We start from the raw sequence: 26036 nt of genomic DNA, 5'->3' as shown, positions 1-26036 counted from the left end.
GAGTGAGTAAGTTCAAAGACACAGAAGGCATTGCTGCACATGATATTGAAATGTGCCAGAAAAGGAAAATGCTCTTCAGCATATGTATTGGAATTTAAAATATAGACTTTTAAATTCCCCTTTCAGGTTGCCCAATAAGTACAGGCCATTTTGGCTGTGCTAAGCATCAAGCCTTCCAGCACTGGTGCTGGGCACCTCGTGAAGACAGCTGGCAGTGCCCCATGCTAATGGGGCTCCTGCCTCCAGTTCTTTGATCTTTGTGAACAGTTAGCTTGACTAGGATTCAAATTCACACATTCTCACCAACTAATAGCCTAGAGAAGATAGCTTGAATTGATATTAGCTGAGGATTTCTGACTCAACTTCCAAGATAACTTGGGGCTAAGCTGGTGAGGAGTGAGCCAGAACCCCCATAGAAACAAGGTTTCACTAAGTTATCGAGCACTGGCCTCAAATCGTGATCCCCTCATCTGAGCTTCCAAAGTACTGGGATTAAAGGTGTTTGCCACTGCCCCTAGCTATAAACTCAAGCATTCTTAATGTCTACTTTCTATCAAAAATAGACACTTTCAGATTTCTTTAATTCAGTTGAAGCACTGCCCTATTGGACTTCTCTTTAGACTCGGGCAGTTGTGTATCGGTATCACCTTGGCAACTAAACTATTAAAGCATTCAAAAGGCAATAGGCATCTCTATTTTTAGCAATGGTTGAAACAGTGGTTGAAACATTATATTATGGAAAAGGTAAAAGAAAGATTTGCTGTAACTACTTTTACAGTAAAGCAATTAGGACTTTATAAATACTTCTATGTTTAATAAGATTCCCTCTTTTGTGTGTGTGTGTGCACGCACGTGTGTGTGTGTGTGTGTGTGTGTGTGTGTGTGTGTGTGTGTGTGACATTGCCTTATGTTGAGGTATATGCTGCATTTTTAGTCCTAAGAGTTAAATGACAATATGGGCATTATTACATAAGCAGTTGCTTATTTTTTCAACAAATGTTTGTGAAATGTCTGACAGGGTTTGTTGACTTCACAATTGTCATTTCCCTCATTCTGGGAGCCCTGTTTTCTCTCTTGCATTCTATAAAACCACCTTCTCTTTTTTCTCTCTGCCTCTCAGGTTGCCACTTCTCCCTTTACTGCTGGCCATTTGTCCTCTGAGGACATCAACATGTTGGCACTGAGACCCAGACCCAGTTTCTGGCTTTTCACTCTGAACTCTCCCTTTCGGTGGCATCCTTGCCTCCTGCGGTTTCAAACAGTGCCTTTGAATGAATGGCTTCTGTTATGATTTGGATCTGAAATGTCTCCCCAAACCTCAGGCAATGTAGCAGTGTTCAGAGGTGAAATAATTGAATCATGAGGGCTCTAACTTCCTCAGTGAGTTAATCCAGTGATGGATTAGTAATATGAACGGATTTTCTGTGTGGTAACTAGAGGCAGGTAGGGTGTGGCTAGAGAAAGCAGGTCACCGGGAACATAGCCTTGAGTATCATGTCTATTCCAGGTGTCTCCGTGTCTGTCTCTCTGTCTGTCTGTCTCTCTTTCTCTGTTTCCAGGCTTCCATGAGCTGAGCATCTTTGCTCCTCATACCTTGCTGCCAGGATGTTCTGCCTTGGAGCCAATGAATAATGGACCAAACCTCTGAGGTGATGAACCAAACTAAACCTTTCATCCTATCTTCTAAGTCGTTCTTATCAGGTGTGTTGGTCACAGTGATGGAGAGCCGACTAACATAGCCTCCCGACTGGTACTGACCACAGAGATTTGATCTCAGTCTCAGATCTATATAACAAATTCCTATTTCTGTCACTTAGCTATCTCATGAGCATTTAAACTCAAAATGTGGCAGAGTGAACTCTTAAACATTACCTCAGTTATATTTTCCTTGTCTTCTCTATTGGGGGAAATTCACTCCCCTTCACTATATGACTATTCTATATTTTCAGCAAGACATCTGGAAGCTACGTTTGATCAACTCTTTCTCACTCAACATCCAATTTTTCACCAAGTACTGTTGATTCTGACTTGAAAAATACATAAGTAAGAGTCAGCTGGTACTTCCACAACCACACCTACAGAAAAGCCACAGATGATGAATAAAGACAGACAGACAGACAGACAGACAGACAGACACACACACACACACACACACACACACACACACACACATTTGATTAAAATAACACCAACAAAACAGAAGGAAGAATCCTTCCAAAGAGTTGGGAAATAGAATCTGTCTGAGTTGCTGCCTAAGAGGGCCCATGTTCTGAAAAAAATTGAAATAAACACATAAATAAGTAAAGGTGGTACCATTTTTGTTAGCACAGGGAAGCTTTAAAATTAAATTTAGGAGTCAACTTCCCATGGCTTTAATTTATAATTAAAGAGATGATAAAAAGCTAAAACACAAGGCATCCCAATAAATTCTCTTATACTGAAATTAGGGAAATATAAAAGATGCCAGTCATTAAATTATTATTAGGAATATATTACATCTAAACATTATAATATTTCAAAGGCCCAAAGTGATAAATACAGGTCATAGAACAAATGATCTCCATAAGGAATTAACAAAGAATAATATGTTGGTATATACACCAGATGAGTGATTCAATACAAATCAGAACCAAAAGTAGGAAAACACACTGACTGACGTCAGTCCATCTGATTTTATCATTCTTTTCCTAAAGCAGGAAGGGCAAGATGTGTCATTACTTAAGCCAACAATTGACAATTACGCAAAAACTATGGATTAAAAAGAAAAAAAAAACTGTGAGTACAACACGAAATAAAAAGACAGCATTCTTTATAATTCACAGAAACTGGTTTATGAAATTCTCGAAAGCTCAGAACAGTTGCTATAGATTTAACATATACACTAAATTAAGAAACTAAGAAACGGAGCTGGGCGTGGTGGTGCACACTTGTAATCTACACGCTTGGGAGGCTGAGACAGGAGGATCGCGCAGGTTCGAAGCCAGCCTCAGCTGGCTTAAGAGACCCTGTTTCCAAATAAAAAAGTATAAAATAGGTCTGGGAGTGTAGGCCGGAGGTAAAAGGCCCCTGGGTTCCATCCCCAGTACCACAAAAAAAAAAAAAAAAAAAAGAAACTAAGAAACGGGTCTGAAGGTACATTAAAGGTTTGTTTTATGTTGTTGTTTGTGTTTGTTTGTTTGTTTGTTTGTTTGTTTTTGCAGGTCTGGGCATTTGACCTGTGAGCTACATTCCATGACCTACTTTTATTCTTTATTCTGAAACAGGGTCTCACTGAGTTGCAAAAGGCCTCGCTAAGTAGGTTAGGTTGGCCACCAACCGCGATCCTCTGGTCTCAGCCTCCCTAATGCTGGGATTACAAGTGTGCGCCACCATGTCTGGCATGCATTAAAGGTTTTAATAAATTTCTATGAGTCCAAAGTGATGCTCTTTTCAAGGCTGACAAAGATAATCAACCGGGTAAAGTTTACTCACTTATTTTAACCAATATAAAATGAAACTCTATAAGAACATCAAGGTGCTATGAACTAAAGACAAAGCTTAACAGGTTTATATTAATTTTGTTGAGATCAGCTTCTAAGTAGAAAAATATGACAATGGATGGTCAAAATAATAATAATGTTATAAAGTTTATATCATTTTAAAAGCAGTAATTACTTGAGGCATCAAGAAACTTAGTTCCTGTTCCGTCTATGACTCTGTGGGCATATAATCTTGCCTTTTCCTATTCCCCAGATATAAAGAAACAAAGAAGTTACAATATTTATCTTGTGCTATCATTTCTATTCAGCCAAAGGAGGTCACTGTCTTGCTGAAAGAATATTTTTTAATAAAGGTCTGAAAAGCAGGTTCAGTTTGGTAAGTAATATTTCAAGCATGGAAAACCTCCTGCAGGTTTTTGAATGAAAGTTACAAAATAAATGAAACAGTGGCACCATTATAATCAGGGCCGTGTCCCTGGTCGTGCCGTATCTAAGGACACATCCACCACTGGAACTTGAAGATCATTCATCTCTACCGACTAAGCTTCTCTCACTGGCAAACTAAACCTCAAAAGCAACATCATCCACTCTGTGAACTGCAGGCAATTCTGAGGGTACCACAAACCTCTGAGCAGAGAGGTGTATCATCACCCCTAGGAGCCTCGGAGGCTGCAATAGCTTTGAGAAACTTTTGAAATGTCTGCATGGCTTACAGACTCTTCTCCATTGTAGGTTAGTCTACAAAGTTTGGGAAAGAGTCTGAAAAACTTTTGCTCAAAAACTTGCTCACCACTTGGGAAAACCGCCACCCCATACTGAGGGGCTAAGCATAAGAAAAGAAAAAAACTGTATCACTGATTCTACAGTTGTGAAGGATAAAGAGGGTGGCCAAGCTAAAAGATCAGAGCACGAAATTCTTAGTGCAAGTGTAGCGAGTCTAGTCCTGTTGAAGATGAAACTGTGGCCTCATAGGAAAACAACAAAAAATGGAAGAAGCAGCAAAGAAAAAGGCTGAGATTGGATTAGGGGAGGGAGGGAGGGAGGGAGGGAGGAGAGAGAGAGAGAGAGAGAGAGAGAGAGAGAGAGAGAGAGAGAGAGAGAGAGAGAGATTTAAAAAAGGCAAATGTCAACCTGGAAATTAATACTAATGAGAATACAAAGAATTAGCACTGATATCTCATTTCTTAAAAATCAATAAAAGAAAACAGAAAAAGGGGGCAATGGGTGAAAGTACAGATGAATTAAAAGAAGATACAAATGGTTAATGAATATAGAAACATTTAAAATTGCACAGTAAAAGATGCATGTTATGAATACTAAGCTACTATGCTTGGCTTATATTGATGGGATCTTAAAAACTATAATATTCAGTGCTGGCAAGGGAGGAGTAAAATGAAAACTGTCAGTATCGGCATTCTAGACACATGTAGACTTGGACAGACACATACATCATACACTCAATACATACAGGATAAAGACCTATGAGATTCAATAAACTGCTAACGGGAGTTATCCCTGAGAAGTGCATTCCTAGGGAATCTGTGTTTTCACATAATTTCTCATATTTTCTACAATCAGCTTTACTCTTACACTCACATTTTATTTTTCAACCAAACCAGTCTTGAAGATTATAGTCATGGGAGCACAGCCAATGTTTCTGATTAAGTTTTACCATATCCTTAAAATAACACAGTCATGTACACGTTAGTAAACAAAGGTAAGTACCTGGTTGCCATTGTGGGCCAAAATTTCAACTTTTAAGTTCTTTAATGCCCAACTACACATGTTCCAAGTTCATGGTTGACATTTCATTCTTGGGGCAGCAGATTATTATAACATTTCTGTGGACATTAAGTATGGCCCTGGGCTACAGCCCAGTTCTAGTGCTCCAGAATGCGCTCTCATGCTGTCCCATCCCAAACTGTCTTCTTGAATTCATCAGTCCATGTGTGTTAGCAAAGCTGTCTGCAAAACCCCTGCCTCTGCCCCTCCCGATGTACTGCCACGTGTGATGAATGAGTTGTGTGATCAGAGTACAACTGAAGGAGCCCAAATGCAAGGAAGCAGGTTGTACAGACGTGAGACCAATTTCCATGTGAGGCTCAAAAAGACTCTAAAGCAAGTCTAAGAGATGAAAGTCTTTATGATGTCTGAAAAAATGAAACCTTGATTTTTTTTAACAAATTACATGATGTCTTATGGTATCTCCTTACAAACCACTTCCAGTTATAAGCCCAAAAGAAAAGATGCTAAAGGAACAGACATTGAAATGTTCATAGTGATTAATTTTCAATAGCGGGATTTGGGATGTTTTGTTTTATTGTCCAACCCACTCGTGCTTATGCTAAAGCTTTTTTGTAGTACCAGGGAATGAACCCAGGGGCACTGTATTTTAGTCTTTTTATTACCCAGCCCTAGATTTTAGTCTTTTTATTTTTGAAACGGAGTCTCACTGAATTGTGAAGGGCCTCCGTAAGTAACTGAGGCTGTCCACAAACCAAGATACTCTGGTCTCTGCCTCCTGAATGCTGGGATTACATGCGTACGCCACCACACCCGGTTTCCAAGTATCTCCTTGAAGATGTTTTGTTTTCCTACAATCTTTTTAGTTCTCTGTTGTTCTCACTTACCTGGGCCTCCTTTAGCTCAGGTATGTCTCTGAAGAGGGTCTTGGTGAACAGAATTGCACGAACACAATAGTGACTAATATTAAGCGATGAAATCCCACAATATCTGGGAGGCTGAGAAAAGAGGACCACAGTTTTCAGGCCAGTGTGTGGTAATTTAGTGAGACTCTACTTCAAAATAAAAAATGAAAAAGGGCTAGGATGTTCTTCAGAGTTAGAACACCCCTAGGTTCAATCCCCAGCACCACAGGGGGAAAAATGAAACTGCTTTATAACCAAAATTGTATATAACATAATATATATGTGCTTAAGAGATTTAAGAATATTTTCTGTTATTAACAATTATTAGAAGCTGGGTGTGGTGGCACACACTTGTAATCCCCGCTCTTGGGAGGCAGAGACAGGAGGATCAAGCAGGTTTGAAGCCAGTGTGGCTTAAGAGACGCTATTTCCAAATAAAAATATATATTTTAAAAAATAGGTCTGGGAGTATAGCCCGGAGGTGGAAGGGTTTCCAGGAACCCCAGTACCACCAAAATAATAATAATAATAATAATAATAATAATAATAATAATAATTAGAGTTGCCAAATATGAAAGTAAGACTCTGTTCTACCTAGAAAGCTTCTTATAAGTTAATCAAAGTAGTCATCTGTGAATTTCCAACAGAACAAATTTGAAAGAAAAAGAAAGAGAGAAGGAAAGAAAGAAAGAAAGGGATGGAGAAATAAAGGAGGAAAGAAAGAGAAAGAAAAGAAAGAAGCATTTTGTTCAATATGGTATGGCTAGCCTTGCTACTTCAGGACTTTAAAAGCCTGGGGTTACTGGGTCTCCTTTAACTTTCTCTAGTCTGCCTGCTGAGCGTCACTTTGAGAGCTCATATTCTTACCCATTTGAAATAAAATTCAGCGTGGAAGTGATATTGTGGTGGGCAGAATTTTGAAGATGGTCTCCTCAAGATTCCTGGTCCCTAAGACATCCAATCAAATATTAATCTAGGCACTACTATGAAAGGATTTTGCAGATATAATTGAAGTACCAAATCAGTTGACCTTAAAATGCAGAGATTATCTGAGTGGGCCCTTCACAAAGAGAGCATTTTCTCTGGCTGATGAAAGAAGGAGTAGTCATATCTGAAGCATAAGAATGACTGGATATGCCATTGCTGGCTTGAAGATGGAGCCAGGGTGAAAGGGGAGCTCAATCCTACAAAGGCAATGATCTGAATCTGCTGATGACCTCCATGGCTTTGGAAGTGCATTCTTCCCCAACCTTCAGATAAGAGTCTTGATTGTGTACTTAGGATATATCCTGAACAGAAAACCCACAAAAGCCTGTCCAACTTCTGCCTTATAGAACCATAAGACTAATAGCTGCATGTTGTTTTAAGCCATTCAATTTTTAGTAATCTGTTGTTCAGCAACAGAAAATAATTGCAAATATTTGGAGTTTTTTTGTTTTATTTTTAGAGCCATTTTTAAATATAAAAAACTATATGCTAATTTCTCTACTTTACATATGCCCAAAAATAAACTGTAAACAATTTTCCTTTCTTCCACAAATTTCCTATGAATATACATGAAAACACAAACATAGATGTATGTGTGTATATACTTTAAAGTGCACACACATGAAATTATAACATGCATATTTTTCACTTAATGATTAATTTTCAGCATCTTCCCATTAACACCAGATTCTTTATAAAAACCATGTAGTACTAGGTTATATGCCTGAGTCATTCTTTATTTAACTAGTCCATTATTGAAGGACAAGTTAAATAAAAACCTGGTAATGACTTACTTTTCCATTTGCTAAATATAAGCAGTGCTACAATTAGAATTTTCTATTATTCTATGAAAATATCAGCTAGATATATACCTTCATAAAGATAGGCTGGGCCAAAGGGTAAATGAATGTGAAGCAGACCACTAGCCAAATGATTGTACAAATGCATTCAAAATTCATATTATATGAAAAGATGAAGATGTTTCCCCACATCTTTGCTATTATTGGATTTTCTTAATTTAAAACAATGTTTACACAATTCTAGGTAAATGACACTGTCTCATTATCCCAGTTTACATTTCTCTTATGATAGCAATGGCATGGCATTTCAAATGTTTTGCTGGCCCTTTTTTCTATGGCATGCTATTCAGGCTATTTGCCCATTTTTCTGTTGGCTCATTCACCATTTCACATCAAATTATACAAGCTCTTTGCATATTAAGGCCATCAGATGGGCAATCATTTTAAGCATATAAATATTTTTCATACTCTGTTTTTTTAATAAACAGAAATTGTCACTTTCAGAGCTATATATTAGTCTCTTATTTGGGAATGTCTAAATTGTATTTCATGCTTAAGAATTTTGCTGGAACTAGGAGACAATATTTTTTCTACTTCTCTCTCTCTTGTTTTTTTTTTTTTTTTTTTTTTTGTGGTACTGGGAATGGAACCCAGGGGCCTTCTATCTCTGGGCTACACTCCCAGACCTATTTTATATTTTATTTGGAAATAGGGTCTCTTAAAACATCCGAAGCTGGCTTCAAAACTGTGTGATCCTTAATTCTATTTAGCTATTATTATTATTATTATTATTATTAATTATATTTAGAAGAATAAAATAATAGCATTTGCAAGAAGATGGAAGGAACTAGAGAACATTATGTTAAGTGAGATTAGTCAAGCACAGAAAGAAAAGGGACATATGTTTTCTGTAATATGCCCCAGCTAGGGAGTAGTGGTAATACCAGAGGGACTCCAGATGATGGAGGGGAAATCTCAGCAAAGCTTGAATGAAAGGATAGGTGAGGAAGAAAGCTGAGGTTGTTCAATGGAGGAGCTACATACGAATATGTGTAGTAGCATAAATAAAACATGGTTAACCTGGACACTCCCTATTGGGAGGGGGGAAGGGAAGTGGAGGGGGAAGGGCATGAAACACAATCTAAATATACACCACTTTCAATATGTTCCACTTATAAAAAATAAAAATTTAAAATTTATAAAACAAAAAACAAAAAAACCTTTGTGATCCTCCTGTCTCAGCCTCCCAAGCGCAGGGATTACAAGTATGCGCCACCATGCCTGGCTTCTACTTTTCTCTTTTAAATGGGACCATCTAAAACAGGCGTGGTGGCACATGTCTGCAACTCCAGTTCTTAGGAGGCTGAGACAGAGAGATCACTGGTTTGAGGCCAGCATAAGATAACTTAGCAAGATTCTGATTCAACACAAAAATAAATACATACATACATAAACAGAAGACCTGGGGGTATGGCTCAAAGACAGAACACCTTTGTGTTCAATCCCCAGAACCACAAAAATTAATTAACTAAAATAAAATGGGACTATACTGCCCACTGTTCTTTTACAAATCTCTGGCTCCTCACAAACACTATTTTGGGTGTAAAGATACTCTTTTTCATCAAAGTATTCCTGACACCCTCACAAAATAATTTATGTGCCCATTTCTATTGAGTCACTGGATGTGTTCAGAATCATTTGTCAGGGAGAGGCAGCTGGGCTCACATGATCTCTCCCTAAAAAAAAATACACAGTGTAGCTCTAGCTTTAGATTAGTAAGTGCTGAGACAGGGCAGTTTTTCTTCCTGTTGTTTTTCATGGGGACCCCTAGGAATCCTTGCCAACCCAGGATACCAACACAGGATGGAGAAGGTGGGGACAGGAGGGAAGGATGCATGGTGGGCGAGCCAGCACCACACCTGATCAAGATGTGAGGGCCAGGCCTTTATTTAATTCACACTTTTTCTTTTTCTGCAGAAATAGGAATCTACCAGGCTGTGATAAATGCCACTTCTCACAAAAAATCTGATGGACTTGATCTGCCTCTAATAAACTCCACAAAATAAGGAAAAATCCTCTCAGACTCGAAACAGCAGGCTTCTCTCTGCCCACTCTAAGTTTGGAAATTAGTGTTGATGGGAAAATAATTCAGGCCAAGACCAGACAGATAAAAGAAAAATAATAAAAAGGGTCATTAAACTCTCTACCACATTTTCTTTCTTCTTCATATTAGAACTGAAGAAAAACACAGCAATAAGACTAATCAACAGGCGCAAAAAGGACAGAGAAATTCCTATGAAACACTACAAAGAGGAATAAGATTACATTTCTTAAATCATTACTGAATTATACATGAGAAGCAGAATTCTTCATTCACTTATCACCTAGTAGTACTGCCAGGCAGTACTGGGTGCTGGAGGAATACAAAGATTAAAAAAAAACCTTATCCTTGCTTGACCTTCTGTAGGAGTTCACTATTATGACAAGAACCTAATGTAAACCTCAAAGTTGTAAATGGTAATAAGTAATTGTGATCTTATCACACAGTTTTGGAAATATATTACCAACTATTCATCCCTCTTTCCAGTTTTAGCCCCTCACACTTCTCAGAAGTAACTGTCAGAAAAAATGGTATTTAAACTAGGCGTGCTGGTGCATACTTTGTACTTTTAATCCCAGCTACTCAAAAGGCTGAAGTAAGATAATCGAAATTCAAGGCCAGTCTGGGCAACTTAGCAAGACCCTGTCTCAAAACTAAAAAATTAAATGGCTGGGAGTATAGCTCAATGGTAGAGCACCCCTTAGTTCAAATCTCAGTACTGTAAAAAAAAGAACACACTGGTCTTTAAAATTACCATTTTTTCCTTTAAACTCTTACTATAAACACACCCACATAATTTTACAATTAATATGTATAATATAGGTATCATATATTATCAAACATAATATTAAACAAAATATCACATTCAGTATCATGTTAACTTAGGAATTGTTTAAGTGATACTCTTCCACAACTTGCTCTTGTTGCCCAGCACTACATTTGAGTTTCATCATGAAGATATGTGCAGAGCTATTTCATCATGTGCTTTCCATATATGGCTATGCCATAATTCATTTGCCTATTTCTCAACTAATCAAGGTCTTCACGGGTTCAAGTGTTCAACTACTATATAACCACGGTGCCCCCATGCATGGTCCCAAGCACACGTCCTTACATGTGCAAGAGATTCTCTAAAGTTTTTCCTGGGGGAAGCATTTCTGAATATTAGTGGTCATTTTACAGTACTTTAATTTCATCGGTTTATCTTTTACCTTTTTACTTTATCACCTTTTCATTATTACTGCAGGGAAAATAAAATGTCACTGCAACAGATAAACTATCACTCTCTCCCTTCTCCCCACATAAACAGACAACTGCGACTCTCAATTGGAGGGACCCTCGGCGCTCAAAGACCACCTTCTGAGAGACAGTGACAGCCAGGCTTTTAAGCATAAAGTAAAGATCATCTGAGAGCCACCAGTGTCAAACTAGGGTTTTCTCAAGACTTCCAGGGAAGCAGGCATCCTCTCATTTTTTAACCTATCATCCTTTGCAGTACCAAAGACATGGTCCTAAAACACAGATCCTCCTCAAATCCTGAATCAGCACCCAAAGTCAGAACTCCTTCCCTTCTCTGACTCTCATCTGCCTTTCTGTCTTCATGCTCTCCTATACAGCCAAGCATACACATCCCAAACATTAACCACATACTTGTAATTCTTCCTTTTACTTACCTACCTACTTACTTTCTTTCTTTCTTTCTTTCTTTCTTTCTTTCTTTCTTTCTTTCTTTCTTTCTACTGGGGATTGAACCCATGAGAATTTTACCTCCAAGGTACATTCCTCAACCATATATTATTTTTATTTTGAAACAGAGTCTGGCTAGGTTGATGAGAGTCTTACTACTGGCTGAGGCTGTCTTCAAATCTTTGATCCTCCTGTCACAGCCTCCCAACTACTGGGATTACAAGCATGTGCCACCATGTCCAGCTTCTTTCACCCTATTTCTAGCTGCCAAAATCTTGCCTATCTTTCAACATCTTGGGTAAGCAGTCTTTTCTAACTTTCCTGACTGGAATGAACTATTTTTTTTTTCTTTGCAATTCCTTGGACAAAACTTAGAAATAGAAAAGCACACAAAGCAGTCTTTGTTGCATGGCTTTGTAATATGCCTTTGCCTTTCAACAATTCTATGAAGCACTGGAGGCCAAAAGCCTCATCTCTTACATTTTTATCATTTCCACAATGGCTATCTCAATATTAACAAACAAGTTCAATTTTAGGAAGAAACACGGTGAATAATGCCCAACACTTATCTTCTTCAGTGTGAGCTACCATGTCTGCATTTCTTAAATATATTCTCAACATGGAAACATGTCTTGCATCATCCAAACATTTAGATATGGATAAAGAAATAATTGGGAAACAATTGGGGAAAAGATTGCAGATAAAATAGAATTCTCTATTTCAGAAAAAAACAACCTGGTTGTAACGGGAAAACCAAGATGGATGCAAAGACGCACTGGATCTGGTAAGAACCTAAAATACTGAAAAAACTTGCAAAAAGAAATAAGACAAAACTCAGGAAAGGGCGATCTGTTACCTGCGTGGGCAGAGAGTGGCGAGTGCGGTCTAGGCAACGCGGGTGACTGTCCATTGCCTATCAAGCTTTTCCGGTTGCTTGTTCGGCAACTGTCAAAAAGAAAACAAACACTAGTTTTAAAAGGAGAATATTGCACCAACAATGTTCTAGCATGTTCAAAGTTGGCATAGATGAATTTGAGCAACCCATAGTATTTGCTTATGCTATTGCTAACACTATTCACATGAATTCGCTAATGCTTGAAGGATGTCTGTCTCTTGAATATTATAAAGTATAATGTATTCATATAGCATAATACCAGGAACAGTCCTCACCACCAGTGAAGCTGTAATCAAATGCCTCCTTTCAGCTCTTGTCTGCAAAATGTGACATGTCACACACACACAAGTGATAAATTAAGGATTCAAATCAGCAAACCACAGGTAGCATCTTTGTTGACATGAAATTTCTAATAGAAAATTACATGCAACGAAGCGCGCTGACATTAATCTTACAGTGATGCACTAATTAAAAATCTAATTATTTAGACAAATTTCATATTTGCGCCTTTTGTCAATGGAACAGCCGATGCCCGAGATAAATGATAAATATACTTCATCACTCATTCATTTTTCATATTGTATACTGCAATCAAATTCATTATGAAGGAACATGTTTTGGAATCATAAAAACATATCCCAGTGCATATGAAATAATAGTGAGGGCCCTTTTTCACAAGCTTACTAGCTCTGGATTATATCACAAATACTTACATTGAGATAAATTACTACTTATGGGCTCAAGGCAACAATTTTTGCCCGTTTCTGCTAGTGGGAAGTTATAAAGTGGCTAATGTGACTTTAAGGTAACTTTTGCAAGCCTCAAAGAATAAAGCAAATACAAACCTCACTGATGATGAAGTGGATTTTAACGCACTATTACTTGCTTCCCTTCAATACAGATTGGCTCTTCATTCCCTATCATCAGTACAGTGGTTAGAAAAGGGTGGTAAGGCCCCGCAAGTCACCTCCTTCACTTCCTCTAGAACGACGTTCAGGGAGCCGTGACTCCATCTTCCTATGCCTGTCCTGCCCTCGATAATCATTGCAAGTTTATTGTGATGCTTTTGGTATTCAGAACACTTTGTTATAATACCTGGTTCCCAAAACAGGCCTGTTTACCTGACTCCCTTTTTTATACAAACCTTAACATACGGCAAGGTTTGAATAAAATATTTAACATGCGCTTTTCTGAATATTCAAAGAATACATTTCAAATGCAAACCCGGTTCCTTTCAGCAATCCTGACTTGGGAGCCAATCCTCTGTCTCAGATGCTTGCTGCTTATTACCATTTGTCAACATTCTCCTATTTATAATTTCTTCAGGTCAGGCTGCATCTCTTTTAGTTTCCCTCCTGCAGCAATCAGCATCCCCTAGCATTATCTCTGAGTTTAATTACGATCATGTTTACTCAGCCTTAAAGAAGCTGTCAAATAAGAACAGACCCTTGATACTTAATTATGTTAAGGTGGGTTCTGAAATTACCAACTCATCTATCAAGAACTGTATTCAACCTATTAAATTCATATTCATTAAATCAGATAGCCTGATTGTTTCTAAAAGATACTGTACAATATATTTAGTGTTAATTCAAATGAATGTCTCATTTTATTTCAGTAAAGAAATATTAAATATATTAACTTGCTGATGTTAATAAAAAGTTAAAAATGACAGATTTATATCCTGGAAATCTTAGCAAATTTGTTTGAACAAATAAAGTAAAATTCAAGTTAATCTTTATGAAAATGGATATTTGTGTTTCTTTTATTTATTACCTGATCTATATACTTTAAAAAGATTTTCTCAATACCTAATTATTAATTTATATATATATCAAATGAATAAGAAATGTGTATGAATATCACTAGTCATCTAATTAATATCTTATGTAGGAATGTCATTGAAATATCCTACTTAAAACTAAAATCAGATAATGGCATTTCTTTAAAAAAGCTTTAAAAATTGAATTTTCTTAAAACTGTATAGAATGCTTAGTATACTCCTACCATACCATATAAAATAAAGTCAACAATTCCAACTTAAAATAATTAAAGAAAACACGAGAAAGAAAACCTTAGAATTGTATTCATTATTTAAAGCCTATTAAAAAAGAGTACAAAAGTAATTCCAAAAATGCGATTCATAAAGATATGTGTAAATTAAACCTGAAAGGAGGTTTTATTTAAATTGGAGGCACAATTCGCTGTCAAACGCCACAAAAAATCAAAGCATACTACATTACTGAATATGTCTTTGATAACTCTCTATCAATAACCAACATAGAGCTAGAGAGGGCATTAAAATTATAGCACTTGGAACCTTCTTGAATCTCTTAAAAATTAAAGAGTAAGCTTTTAACCATGAAATGTCCCAACGTGATGAATACTGAGTTTATAAAATACAGGCCAAGGCAGATTTCCATGTAATATACAAAACAAATATCTATACTTATGAAGTATGTTCTTGGGCTTAAAAATTAAGTTTTGGCTAATATTCTTGAGGGTAATGGGCCATTTTATACTGTACTGAGCTGCAAAATACCTACATTTTGATTTATATCAGTCTTTTAAGATCCTGAGTCCCTAATGAGATATCCTGCAGGTAAGTTTTCTAAGGTGAAAGAGGGGACAGTTATCCTATTTCAATATCACCTGCTTCTGATACCTCTGATAGTCACCTAACTCTTATTGCTCTAGGGACCTGATTTTCAATAAATAAATTATAATTTGCTTTTTAAAAAAAATAATACTGGAGATTGAACCCAGGGCCCTGTACTTGCTAGGCAAGTTTCCTGTGACCCTGAGTTAAATGCCCAGTCCTACAACCTTCATCTAATCCCATAGTAAAGAGGCTCCACAGGCACAAGAACTGTAAATATTTGCGACATAGGTTGTCACCACACCTGGCACTCCCCATGTTAGTGATAACAACTGTAGTGTGCTTGACTGTTCGTGGCATTTGTTCACGGCGCAGAATGTTTGCTCACCTCTGCCACCACTCTATTTATCCAAGCTTCACATACTTTTCTGCCCATGGAAGAAGTTTAGGGCATCCAAGCGTGAGGCAGGCTCCCCAGGTGTTTGTGACCACACCTCCTCACCTAATCCACAGAGTGATAAAATAGTGGAAACATCACTGAAACAAAATAAAAGTTTCTTCCCTTTCTGGTACCAGTGTGACCAAGTCCATTGTTGCCTGCTTTTCTCAGGCAGAGTCACCCTGGAGGGGAAAAGGAGGATGCTCTACCAGGTAAAAACACTTCTCCTTTAGCAGAAATCTCTCAGAATTCATCCTCAGCTGGGCATCTGGCCTTGTAAAATGTTTGCTCCAGTTTTCATTCTTGAGGAAACAGGCACATGAACACAGAAGTGGAACTGAAGAATAGTTACGGATCCAGGTTTCAGTGACCCTGCCCTCAAGTACATCCATTTTCTCAACCTCGCGTTTGAGAAGAAAGAGAACCTTGCCCATGCTCTGACCTGAAAGTCAGGCCAACATCTACTTCCCAGAGGAGCCTCTTCCTCTCAGCTCTCCAGCTGAAGTAACTCGGGGAGAAATTCACTTCTCCTGTGGATAACTTGCTAAATCTGTTCTCTGAATATGGAAGATGACTAGCGTGGTTCTATTAACACAATGGCACTTTTTGTTTGTTTGTTTTTCTGATGCTGGGAATTGAACCCAGGGTGCTCTAGCTCTGAGCTATACCCACTAACCTATTTTATTTTATTTTATTATTTTGAAACAAGGTCTCACTAAGTTTCTAACTGACCTCAAACCTGTGAGATTCCTGTCTCAGCCTCCCAAGTTCTGGGATTACAGGTATGACAACCATGCCCAACTCAGATTCTTTAGTTATAAAAGAATTGAGTCAGGGAACCCAGCCACATACAACTTGAGATAAAGGTGAAGATGAACAATGGGTTCGGACAGGAGGTGTGATCACAAGTACGCAAGCACTTTTCATTACCTCATTCATCTGGTTCATCCCTGGAATGATCCACCCAGGGACAACTATGAGACACAGACGTGAGGCTCTCACACAGGAAAGCACGCCCTGCCCACCATGGACTGGGGGCCTGAGAAGACCGCAGGGTGGAAAAACATAATGGCACTTTAGCGTGAGTAGGAAGGGCTGGCCCCTGAGGGCTGAGAGGTAAGCAAGTGGGGACAGAACAGTGAAAAGTATCTCAGTTAGGCATTCGGGCAGAGATGCTTCAGAGTAACATGAGGCTACCACCAGGAAGTGCTACGTGTTTTGCTCAAGCAGGTGAAGAGATATTTAACAGGATGGCTGGGCAGGGCAGTGCACACCTATAGTTCCAGTGACTTGGGAGGCTGAGGCAGGAGGATCTCAAATTCAAGGACAGAGCATGATGACATAAGCAAGACCCTGTCTCAAAAGTTAAAAATAGAAAAGAAGCCGGGCATGGTGGCACACGCTTGTAATCCCAGCATTCGGGAGGCTGAGACCAGAGGACCGGGGTTTGCAGACAGCCTCAGCTACTTAGTGAGGCCCTCTGCAACTGGGTGAGACCAGGTTTCAAAATAAAGAATTAAAAATAGGGCAGGAGGTGTAGCTCAGTGATTGAATGCCAGAACAGGGACGGATGGGAATATAGCTAAGTAGTAGAGTGCCCCTGAATTCCATTCCTAGTAACTCCAAAAAAAAAAAAAAAAAAAAAAAAGATTGAACAGGACAGCACCCCCACTCCTGAAGCTCACTGTCACCAAAGCAGTTTCACAAGGAGCTTCTCAATATCTTAATCACTGCCCATAGCATCTCCCATCTGCTTGGAAGATCAGGAGATGGCTCTTGGGCCACCAAGCTGATGGAGGCCTGGGGAAGATGGGGTTTGTATTTTTGATCCAACGCACCATATTCCACTTCTGCCTATATTGTCCCTTGGCTCAGGACTCCATAAGAAAGGCTTGGTGGGCTCTAGAAATATGTGACATCTGGATCGATCTGTCCCATGCCTGCTGACAGAAGAACCTGCTAACTATCCTGACCAGCCACTAAAAGCTGGAGGCCCAGCAGACTGTGGCCTTTTGCAGTTGTTCTGAATGGTTGGAATCTCACTTAATTTTAACTTATGTTCACCTTGATGTCTGGCCATGGCGGGCAAGTGAGAAGGGAAACGCAGCAGGCCGTCAATGCCGGTTCACAGCTGACCGGAAAGGCCAACGCTCTGTGCAACAGGTGGAGACACCACGGAGCGGCAGGGGCAACAGTGAACCAAGTAAGAGCCTCAGCCACCATGAGAAGCTAAGCGACAGCCGAGTACTTTATCTTGATGGGAATACTGTCACGTTTTCACGGGAGACCAGTTATGGATCAAAGCTTTACCATGTGTAAATACCTGAGAACACATAATACCTGAGAACAAGTCATACCACACTTGAATCTGGACATCTGAGCAGTCCTTAAACAGAGAATAAGGTAGAAGTGGAGGAAACAGGGTCTGAGCAGGAGGAAGAAATCATCCAGTGAAGAGAAGAATATGTGTGAATATACTTTACCTGTCTTTACAGTGAAAGGGGTTGGAGCACACGAGAGACATTGACAGAAACTGGTGTTTTGGTCTGAGAACTTTTTTCTCTTCTCTTTTTTTTTTTTCTTCACTACTGGATATTGAACCCAGGGGCAACCTACAGCAGAGGTACATATCCAGCCCTTTTAAAAAGTTGAGTTTTCTTGTTTTTGTTTTTTTTGCGGGACTGGGGATGGAACCCAGGGGCATTCTGCCTCCAAGTTACACCCCCAGCCCTACTTTTTATTTTGAAACTTTGTCTCACCGAGTTGCAGAGGGCCTCACTAAGCAGCAGAGGCTGTCTGTGAATGACGATCCTCCTGTTTCAGCCTCCCAAATGCTGGGATTACAAGTATGTGCCACCAAACCCAGCTTTTTTTTTTTTTTGGCACCAATAATTTCTTTTAATGTTTATAAAAATTGAAAAAGAAAAAGGGTCAGAAATATCTATTAACAGAGAATATCCTGTACTGTTTATTATTATTATTATTATTATTATTATTATTATAAATTGAATGTGAATTTTCTGGCTTTTGTATCTTTTGAAAAAAAATTTTTTTGAGACAGGGTTTTACTAAGTTGCTGGGGCTGTCCTCAGGCCTCTAATCCTATTTCAACTTCCCAAGTAATAGGATTACAGGCATACACTTAGAAAAATTTTAAAGATATAAAAATAATTCAGTGGTGTGTGCCTGCAATTCCAGATACTGAGGAGGCTGAGGCAGGGGGGTTTCAAGTTGCAGGCCAGCCTAGGAAACTTAACAAGATCCTGTCTCTAAATAAAAATTAAAAAGAGGGCTGGAGCCAGGCATGGTGGCACACACTTGTAATCCCAGTATTTGGGAGGCTGAGACAGGAGGACCGTGGTTCGTGAACAGCCCCAGCTACTTAGTGAGGCCCTGTTTCAAAATAAAAAATATAAATTGGGGCTGGGGGTATAGCTTGAAGATAGAATACCTCTGGGTTCCATCCCCAGTACTGAAAAAATAAAGGTAAAGTAGGGTTGGGGTGTATCTTGGAGGTAGAATGCCCCCGGGTTCCAACCCAGTACTGCAAAAGAAAAGCAGAAAAAAGAAGAAAAAGAGGACTAGAGAGGTAGCTCAGTGGTAAAGTGTTTGCCTAACATATGAGAGGCCTTGGTACCACACACATGTACACACATGCGCAAACACACACACACATACAAACAATAAAATCAAACAATTCCCACTACACTGGAATGAACAACTATATCATTTGTCCTATTTGTTTTGAATCCTTATTTTAATTTTTATTGGTGCATTGTAGTCATACATCTTAATGGGGTGCAAGATGGTAGAGACATACAAGATCTTAAAAGAAGAAGATGTACTTTCTGATATCCAATCCAGTAACACTGTCCACTCCTTAATAGGCAAGTACTAAAAGAAGTGTGGCTGCTGCTTTCCCATTCATTCTTGGTCCTGAAACACACATACATGTGTAATGAAAAGAATGTGGAGAGTCTATACTTTTACTAGTGATATTATATATCAGAAACAACCACTAAAGATTTAGAAATGTGCAAAAGAAATGAATGGGCTTCCTTTTAAGGTCTGTACATTTCATTTTTATTTCTATTGATGAGGCTATTTTAAAACTGTCAGGGGGACTAAAGTTAAATTGCAGAAAACTGGTCATAATGCAAATAACTCTTGACTATAATAATATAAATGAACGTTGCCTGCTTGAAGCACAACTGATACCCCTAACCACAGAAAGATGATCTCAAACATTTAATCACTGTCCTGCAAGGTATTAACCAGTTTTGCATCTCTAAGCAAATTCCTGATTCCTGACTGTATGTCTATATCCACATATATGTTTTGAAGCTCTCCTTTGAATCTGTTTTAGTTTTATTGCTGCTCTAATAATCAATATATTAAATAAAATCTTTGACATATGTTCATTTTGTATGACAGTCAAGTTTCTGACTTCTGGATAAATAATACTTTAGCACACACTATACATTATAGATATAACTTCCTTTTTTCTGCTCAACATTATATTTTTGAGGTTTAACCATGGCAACATAAATATAGGTCTAGTTCATTTCTTTTTTAGATTATTCATTTAAAGCATTTTAAGAATTTTAGGATTCTTAAATGTACTAAAATAACATATTGTGGACATTTTTTTCCTTTTCAACATTAAATATCTAGGACTCTGTATTTATAAATGTGATTGCAAAAGCCTTGCAAAGTGTCTTTAATAAGAGCTGTATTTAAAGAATTATTATATGATGCAATCTAAAGAAAATCTTTCTTAAAATCTCTGGATACTTCTTCCTTAAATCCTGCTTATTGTTGTTTTCCCAAATCTTTATCTCTATCTTCACTCTATTGTCCTTTTTTAAGAAATAACTTTGTCTATCTCAGCAAATCAATCTATCTTTCTCTGGGTGTCTTCAAGTCAGCATGGCTGCCTGTCCTGAACAGCACAAGGCCATATCTCAGGTTGGCCAGATAAACACTGTTCTTTCTTAAAGGCAGCAGAGAACAAAGCTTTATTATTTCTGTCTCTGTCATACATGCTATCTGTTAACTTATTTGAAGTCAGAGTGCTTGCTGGTGTCTTCCCTCTGAGCCACAAAAAGTAGGCTCACCCAGGCTTTCTGGATGTCACTCAACCAAATATATATATAACTTTTTTGAGGGTTTGGGGATGGAACCCAGAGGCATTTGACCTCCAAGCTACACCCCTTGCCCTATTTTTTATTCTTTATTTTGAAACAGGGTCTCACTAAGTTGCAGAGGGTCTCACTAAATAGCTGAGGCTGTCCACGAACTGTGATCCTCTGGTCTCAGCCTCCCAAATGCTGGAATTACAAGTGTGCGCCACCACACCTGGCTTATATATAATTTTTTATTGGTGCATTATAGTCATGCATCTTAATGTGGTACAAGAGAGTAGAGGCATACAAGATATTAAAGAAAATATATATGCTATTAAATTACACACATATGTGTGTATGTGTGTGTATATAATATATATATACATACATACATACATGGTACTATTCTGAGCAAACAAAATCCCTGGCCTCATTCTGGAGGAGGAAGTGCATATTAAACAGACAAAATTAATACAATTTATAGTATGTGAGTGCGCCATGGATTAAAAAAAATATTGTAGGCTGGGTGTGGTGGCACATGATTGTAATCCTAGCATTTGGGAGTCTGAGACAGGAGGATCACAGTTCAAGAACAGCCTCAGCTACTTAGTGAGGCCCTTTGCAACTCAGTAAGACCATTTTTCAAAATAAAAATTAAAAATAGGGCAGGGGGTATAGCTCAAAGGTAGAATACCCCTGGGTTCCATCCCCAGTATCACCAAAAAAAAAAAAAAAAAAAGGAAAGTAGACAGGGGCTACAAGTGGGGAAAGTCACAATTTTAAATAGGTGTTTGAGGAATACCTCGCTAGGGAGGTAATATTTGGTAAGACTAGGAGGTGTGAGTGGGCATTCAGCATATGCGAAGGACCTGAGGCATGAGGGTGCCAGGATGCCAGGAACAGCAAGCAGGACAGCGTGGCGGAGCTCCTGGAGCAGGAGGGAGCTGTGGCAGAAGACTAAAGCAGAGGCAGATCTGGGGCATCTTGCAGACCATAGCAGGGAGGCTGGTTTTTAGTCAAATGGCAAAGAGAAGCCACTGGAGGGTTTTGCACATAATTAGACTTTGATGTCAGGAAAATCACTATGGCCACTAAATTGAAATAGCTGAAGGAAGAAGCAAGAAGGCTAACTAGGAAGTGCAGTTGAGGCACAGCCCAAGTGGTTCTGATATAAACTAGAAGATTCTGTTTTAAAAACTTAAGCAAAAATGGCCTCCAAACTCAAGGAAAGTATTGTGTATCAGCCCATGCTCTTGTACAGCCTCCAAAACAGTAGAGAAATGGCAAGCACTGATAAGATAATGACTACCAAGCCCTAGTACTTCAGGCCGTTGTGTATTTGGTCAACATAATAACCTGGTTCATAGCTATCAGGATGATGGAATTATTGACATGACTGATTTGATACCTGAACTAGCAGAGTTTTTCCAGTAGTGAAAAAAAATTCTTTTTAAAGGCATGAATTATAATAGAAATGAATGGCTGAGCACACTGATTTCACCAATGAATAAAAGAAGTGGACTAATTACAATAGCTAGAGGAAAGTATATGTCTTCAAGCTTTCAAACTTTCTGAGAAAACACAAACATACACACACATGCATACATACAAATGTGACGTGCATGCACACACATATATTAACTGATATGGTGCTTCTCAGAAATATTAATCCATTAAAATAAACCCACAGTGAGGCATGGCCCAATTTTCCATTTTCACAGTGGAAAAGAGAGACACCTGAACATACAGATGGTCGGCACTACCCAACGTGACGAATATTTATAGAGAGTCTTTTCCTACTTTCCCACAAAGTACTGTGAGGGGTAAGAAATGAATACATCCTCAAAATGTTTAAAATAGAAGAAAAGTCTGATTCACAGATAACTATATTTTACGGCAGAATTTGGAAGAGAGGCAAACAAAAATTTGTTGAGATAAATTCCGAAGCAGCTTCTAAACATATTTTTATAAATAACAAACACTAGAATTTGAGAGTATATACTATGCATTGCAAATTATCCATCAGTTCCATGCAATTTCCTTAAATAATATTTTAATTTCTGTGGTTTGTCTGACACTTATACATTAAAAAAAATCTTGTAAGTTTTTCTCCGTTTCACGGCTATTTCAAAGATGAACATACCAATATCGTTTTTGAGATGTGGCATGGTGAGCTTGTCACATTATTGGCATGCGGCTGAGTGACTGATGGTGACTGACATTCATCATGTTTTATCACAATAGTCATGGCAAACAGTATCACATGTTGGTCACTCATTCATTCAATACTATAGTCTGAGATTCAACATGGAGCTTACTGTCTAGGAAGGGGGACATAAGTTCCTTGAAGATAATAAACATACTTTATATGATACCAAAATTCTTTTAATATCCCAAAAATAAAAAAGATGATTCAAATAGAAGCATATTTTGGGAAAAAAAAGTTTTTAGCAGTACTGGAGATTGAACCCAGGGCCTCGTGCATGCTAAGCACACACTCTACCAGTAAACAACCTGCCAGTCCCCAAGATACATTGAAGAGTTTTGAATAACTAGCTAAATATGGTTCTTGACTTTAAGAAGTTTGTTAATTTAAGTTGGAGGATAAATATAATCAAAACTGTAAGATTAAAGTGATCCAGGATGATATGATAATGCAGTTTACTCCTATAGGACTGAGCAAGAAAACACCAAGGGCTGGGAAGTGTGTGCTGGATACACAGTATGAACCATCTTACTTGAAAAACATCTATGTACCCATAATCCTGAGTAAAACTGCAATGGTTTCCATCATCAGATGATTTTCATAAAGGGTCCTTAACACAATATCAAAGTCAGGGAGGAAATGGAAATGATTCGATGGGATTTATAGCAGTGGGTAGATTCAATTGCTAGAAATACGGGAAGTATTTAAGTAAATAAAGTGAGAAAGGTCTAAGTTTCAATATCTGTGCACTTTTCAGTGCAATTGATTTGCAAACAGGAATCATAAGAAGGGACTCGCCTCTGTGCCCACCCTAGAAATCAAATCTTCAGGGCAGGGCACTTGGTTACATGAGGGTCCTGATAAATAAGTCTTAGATATATGATTTGTGCAAAACTGAAACAGGAGGATTGAGGTTTCATATCCAGCCTCAGCAACTTAGCAAGGACTTCAACAACTTAGTGAGACTCTGTTTCAAAGTAAAAAATAAATAAATAAATAAAACAAGGGTTGGAGGTGTAGCTCAGAGGTAGAATGCCCCTGAGCTCAATTCCCAGTAACACACACACATACACACACAAACATGTACATACACACACACACACACACACACATATGTGTATACACACACACAAACAATAGTTCAATGTTGCCAAGATCAAAGGCATCTAATAAAGTGCTCCTACTTGGGATGATGGGAGGAAGAGTACTGGAAGGGCAGGTAGTTGTCTCTGCTCTAAGAGCTGAAGGGCATGTGCTGTATTTTGGGAAACTGCTCCAAGGGCTGGAGCTGGCCAAATGACTGTATAGACTCATTCCAAACTCCTCCGGTCTAATCTGTCCTGCAAGGAAAAAGAGCTGCTATCACCTGGCTGAGCTCACCTGCAGCAGGGCTGCCCAAGTGACAAAGAGTCAAAGGTAGAGGAGGGGTGGCCATGCTGGAGCCAGTTTTATAGCTGCATGAAAGGTCAGGATGCAGTAGCCGCGAGACTGGCACCCAGGCCTTTGAATGTCCATGGGGCAGTTATACTCAGGGACCAGAGAGAAGGCTAGAGACACTCAGGAACAGTAATGAAAAATAAGCAAAACACAGAGTAGAAACCTCCCTGGAAACCTCTACTTTACCAGCATGTGTACTGCAGGAGAGGGCAGATGTGTGCGATAGAAACCAGTTGATGTTATTTTTTTAACCCCGATATTTCATGCTCGATATGAGTATATCAAAGGCACAACTCAATATACTTTGTCCTGAGTGGCAAACACCAAGGTCAAAGTTCTACTCCCAAAATAACTTTAATCAATTTGCTAGCACTTGATTATTCTGATGGGCCAGCGATAAGGAAATAAATCTTATTAAAGCTTAGAATGAGCCAGGTGTGATGGCATACAGTAATCCCAGTACTTGGCAGGCTGAGATAGAAGGATTGGATTGCAGGTTCGAGACCAGCCTCGGGAGCTTAGACCTGTAACTTAGTAAGACTCTGTTTCAAAAAAAAATAAAAGCAGGACTTCAAGGTAGAATGCCCCTGGGTTCAATCCCCAGTAGAAAAAAAGAAAAGCCTTTTGGGAATAAGCCAACAGTTAAGCCTAAAGTTCCATCTTCCTTTTTAGATAAACCACAGAAAAATGTTACTACTATTTTCCCCTAAACAACATGGTTTTAAGAAATGGTTATTGGCTTCAGAGAGCTGGACTAGGAGATATTCTTATATTCAAATCTTATTGGAATATAAATCTGAATGTGTGTATGTATGTATATAAAAGCCAAAGTAGTAGTTCATATAATCAAATCTTATTTGGATACACACACACACACACACACACACACACACACACACACACACACAAGTAGTATGATATTGTTTATTGTTTTACCCATTCTGGCCTTCTCCAAACAGAAATAAATCTCATTTTAACTTGATACACCTGGAAATATTTAATTTGATGAATATATTTTAGTTTATTAGTATCTTTAGCTCCACAGCTAAACACTACCCAAAAAAATAAATAATTCAAGCTGGACCAGTAGAGCATGACTATAATCCCAGTACCCAGCAGGCTGAGACAAGAAGACCACAGGTTTGAGGCCATTGCCTGGTAACTTTGATAGTCCATTTTTCAAAAGAGAATACTAATAAATGTAAAGGCTGGGAATGTAGTTCAGTAGTAGAGCACCCTTGGGTTCAAACCCTAGTATCACAAAAACAAAAGGTCTGTTTTGGCTGGGCGTGGTGGCGTACACTTGTAATCCCAGCATTTGGGAGGCTCAGACAGGAGGATCACGGTTTGAGGACAGCCTCGGCTACTACTTAGTGATGCCCTTTGCAACTCAGTGAGACTCTGTTTCAAAATAAAAAAATAAATAATAGGGCTGGGGGTGTAGCTCAGCGGTAGAATGCCCCTGGGTTCCATTCCCAGTACCACAAAATTTTTTTTTTTTTAAAGTCTGTTCCTTCTCTCTGGTTCCGAGGACTCTAGAACCATGCCTTTCTGAGCCACAAAAGGAGAAGTTTACTTCCAGGACCATGAAATCTTCTTTGTATGGCACTGAACTGAAATTGACTTCCGCCCA

At 38.6% G+C, this 26036-nt stretch overlaps 1 protein-coding gene across 8 annotated transcripts in view; it reads right to left on the bottom strand.

The window, feature by feature from the left end:
* Positions 1–26036, bottom strand: part of MAST4 (microtubule associated serine/threonine kinase family member 4) — a gene marked incomplete at both ends in the record, with an annotated part of 610384 nt that overhangs the window by 107942 nt on the left and 476406 nt on the right. For all 8 annotated transcript variants that reach the window (XM_080702972.1, XM_080702973.1, XM_080702974.1 and 5 more), the window contains one exon: positions 12558–12646. In XM_080702972.1, coding sequence (XP_080559098.1) covers positions 12558–12646 — 89 coding nt within the window. The remainder of the gene's footprint in view (positions 1–12557; positions 12647–26036) is intronic.

The sequence above is a fragment of the Muscardinus avellanarius genome (genome assembly GCF_963383645.1).
Source record: "Muscardinus avellanarius genome assembly, chromosome: 1".
NCBI lineage: Eukaryota > Metazoa > Chordata > Mammalia > Rodentia > Gliridae > Muscardinus > Muscardinus avellanarius.
This window is presented reverse-complemented; position numbering and strand designations above follow the sequence as displayed.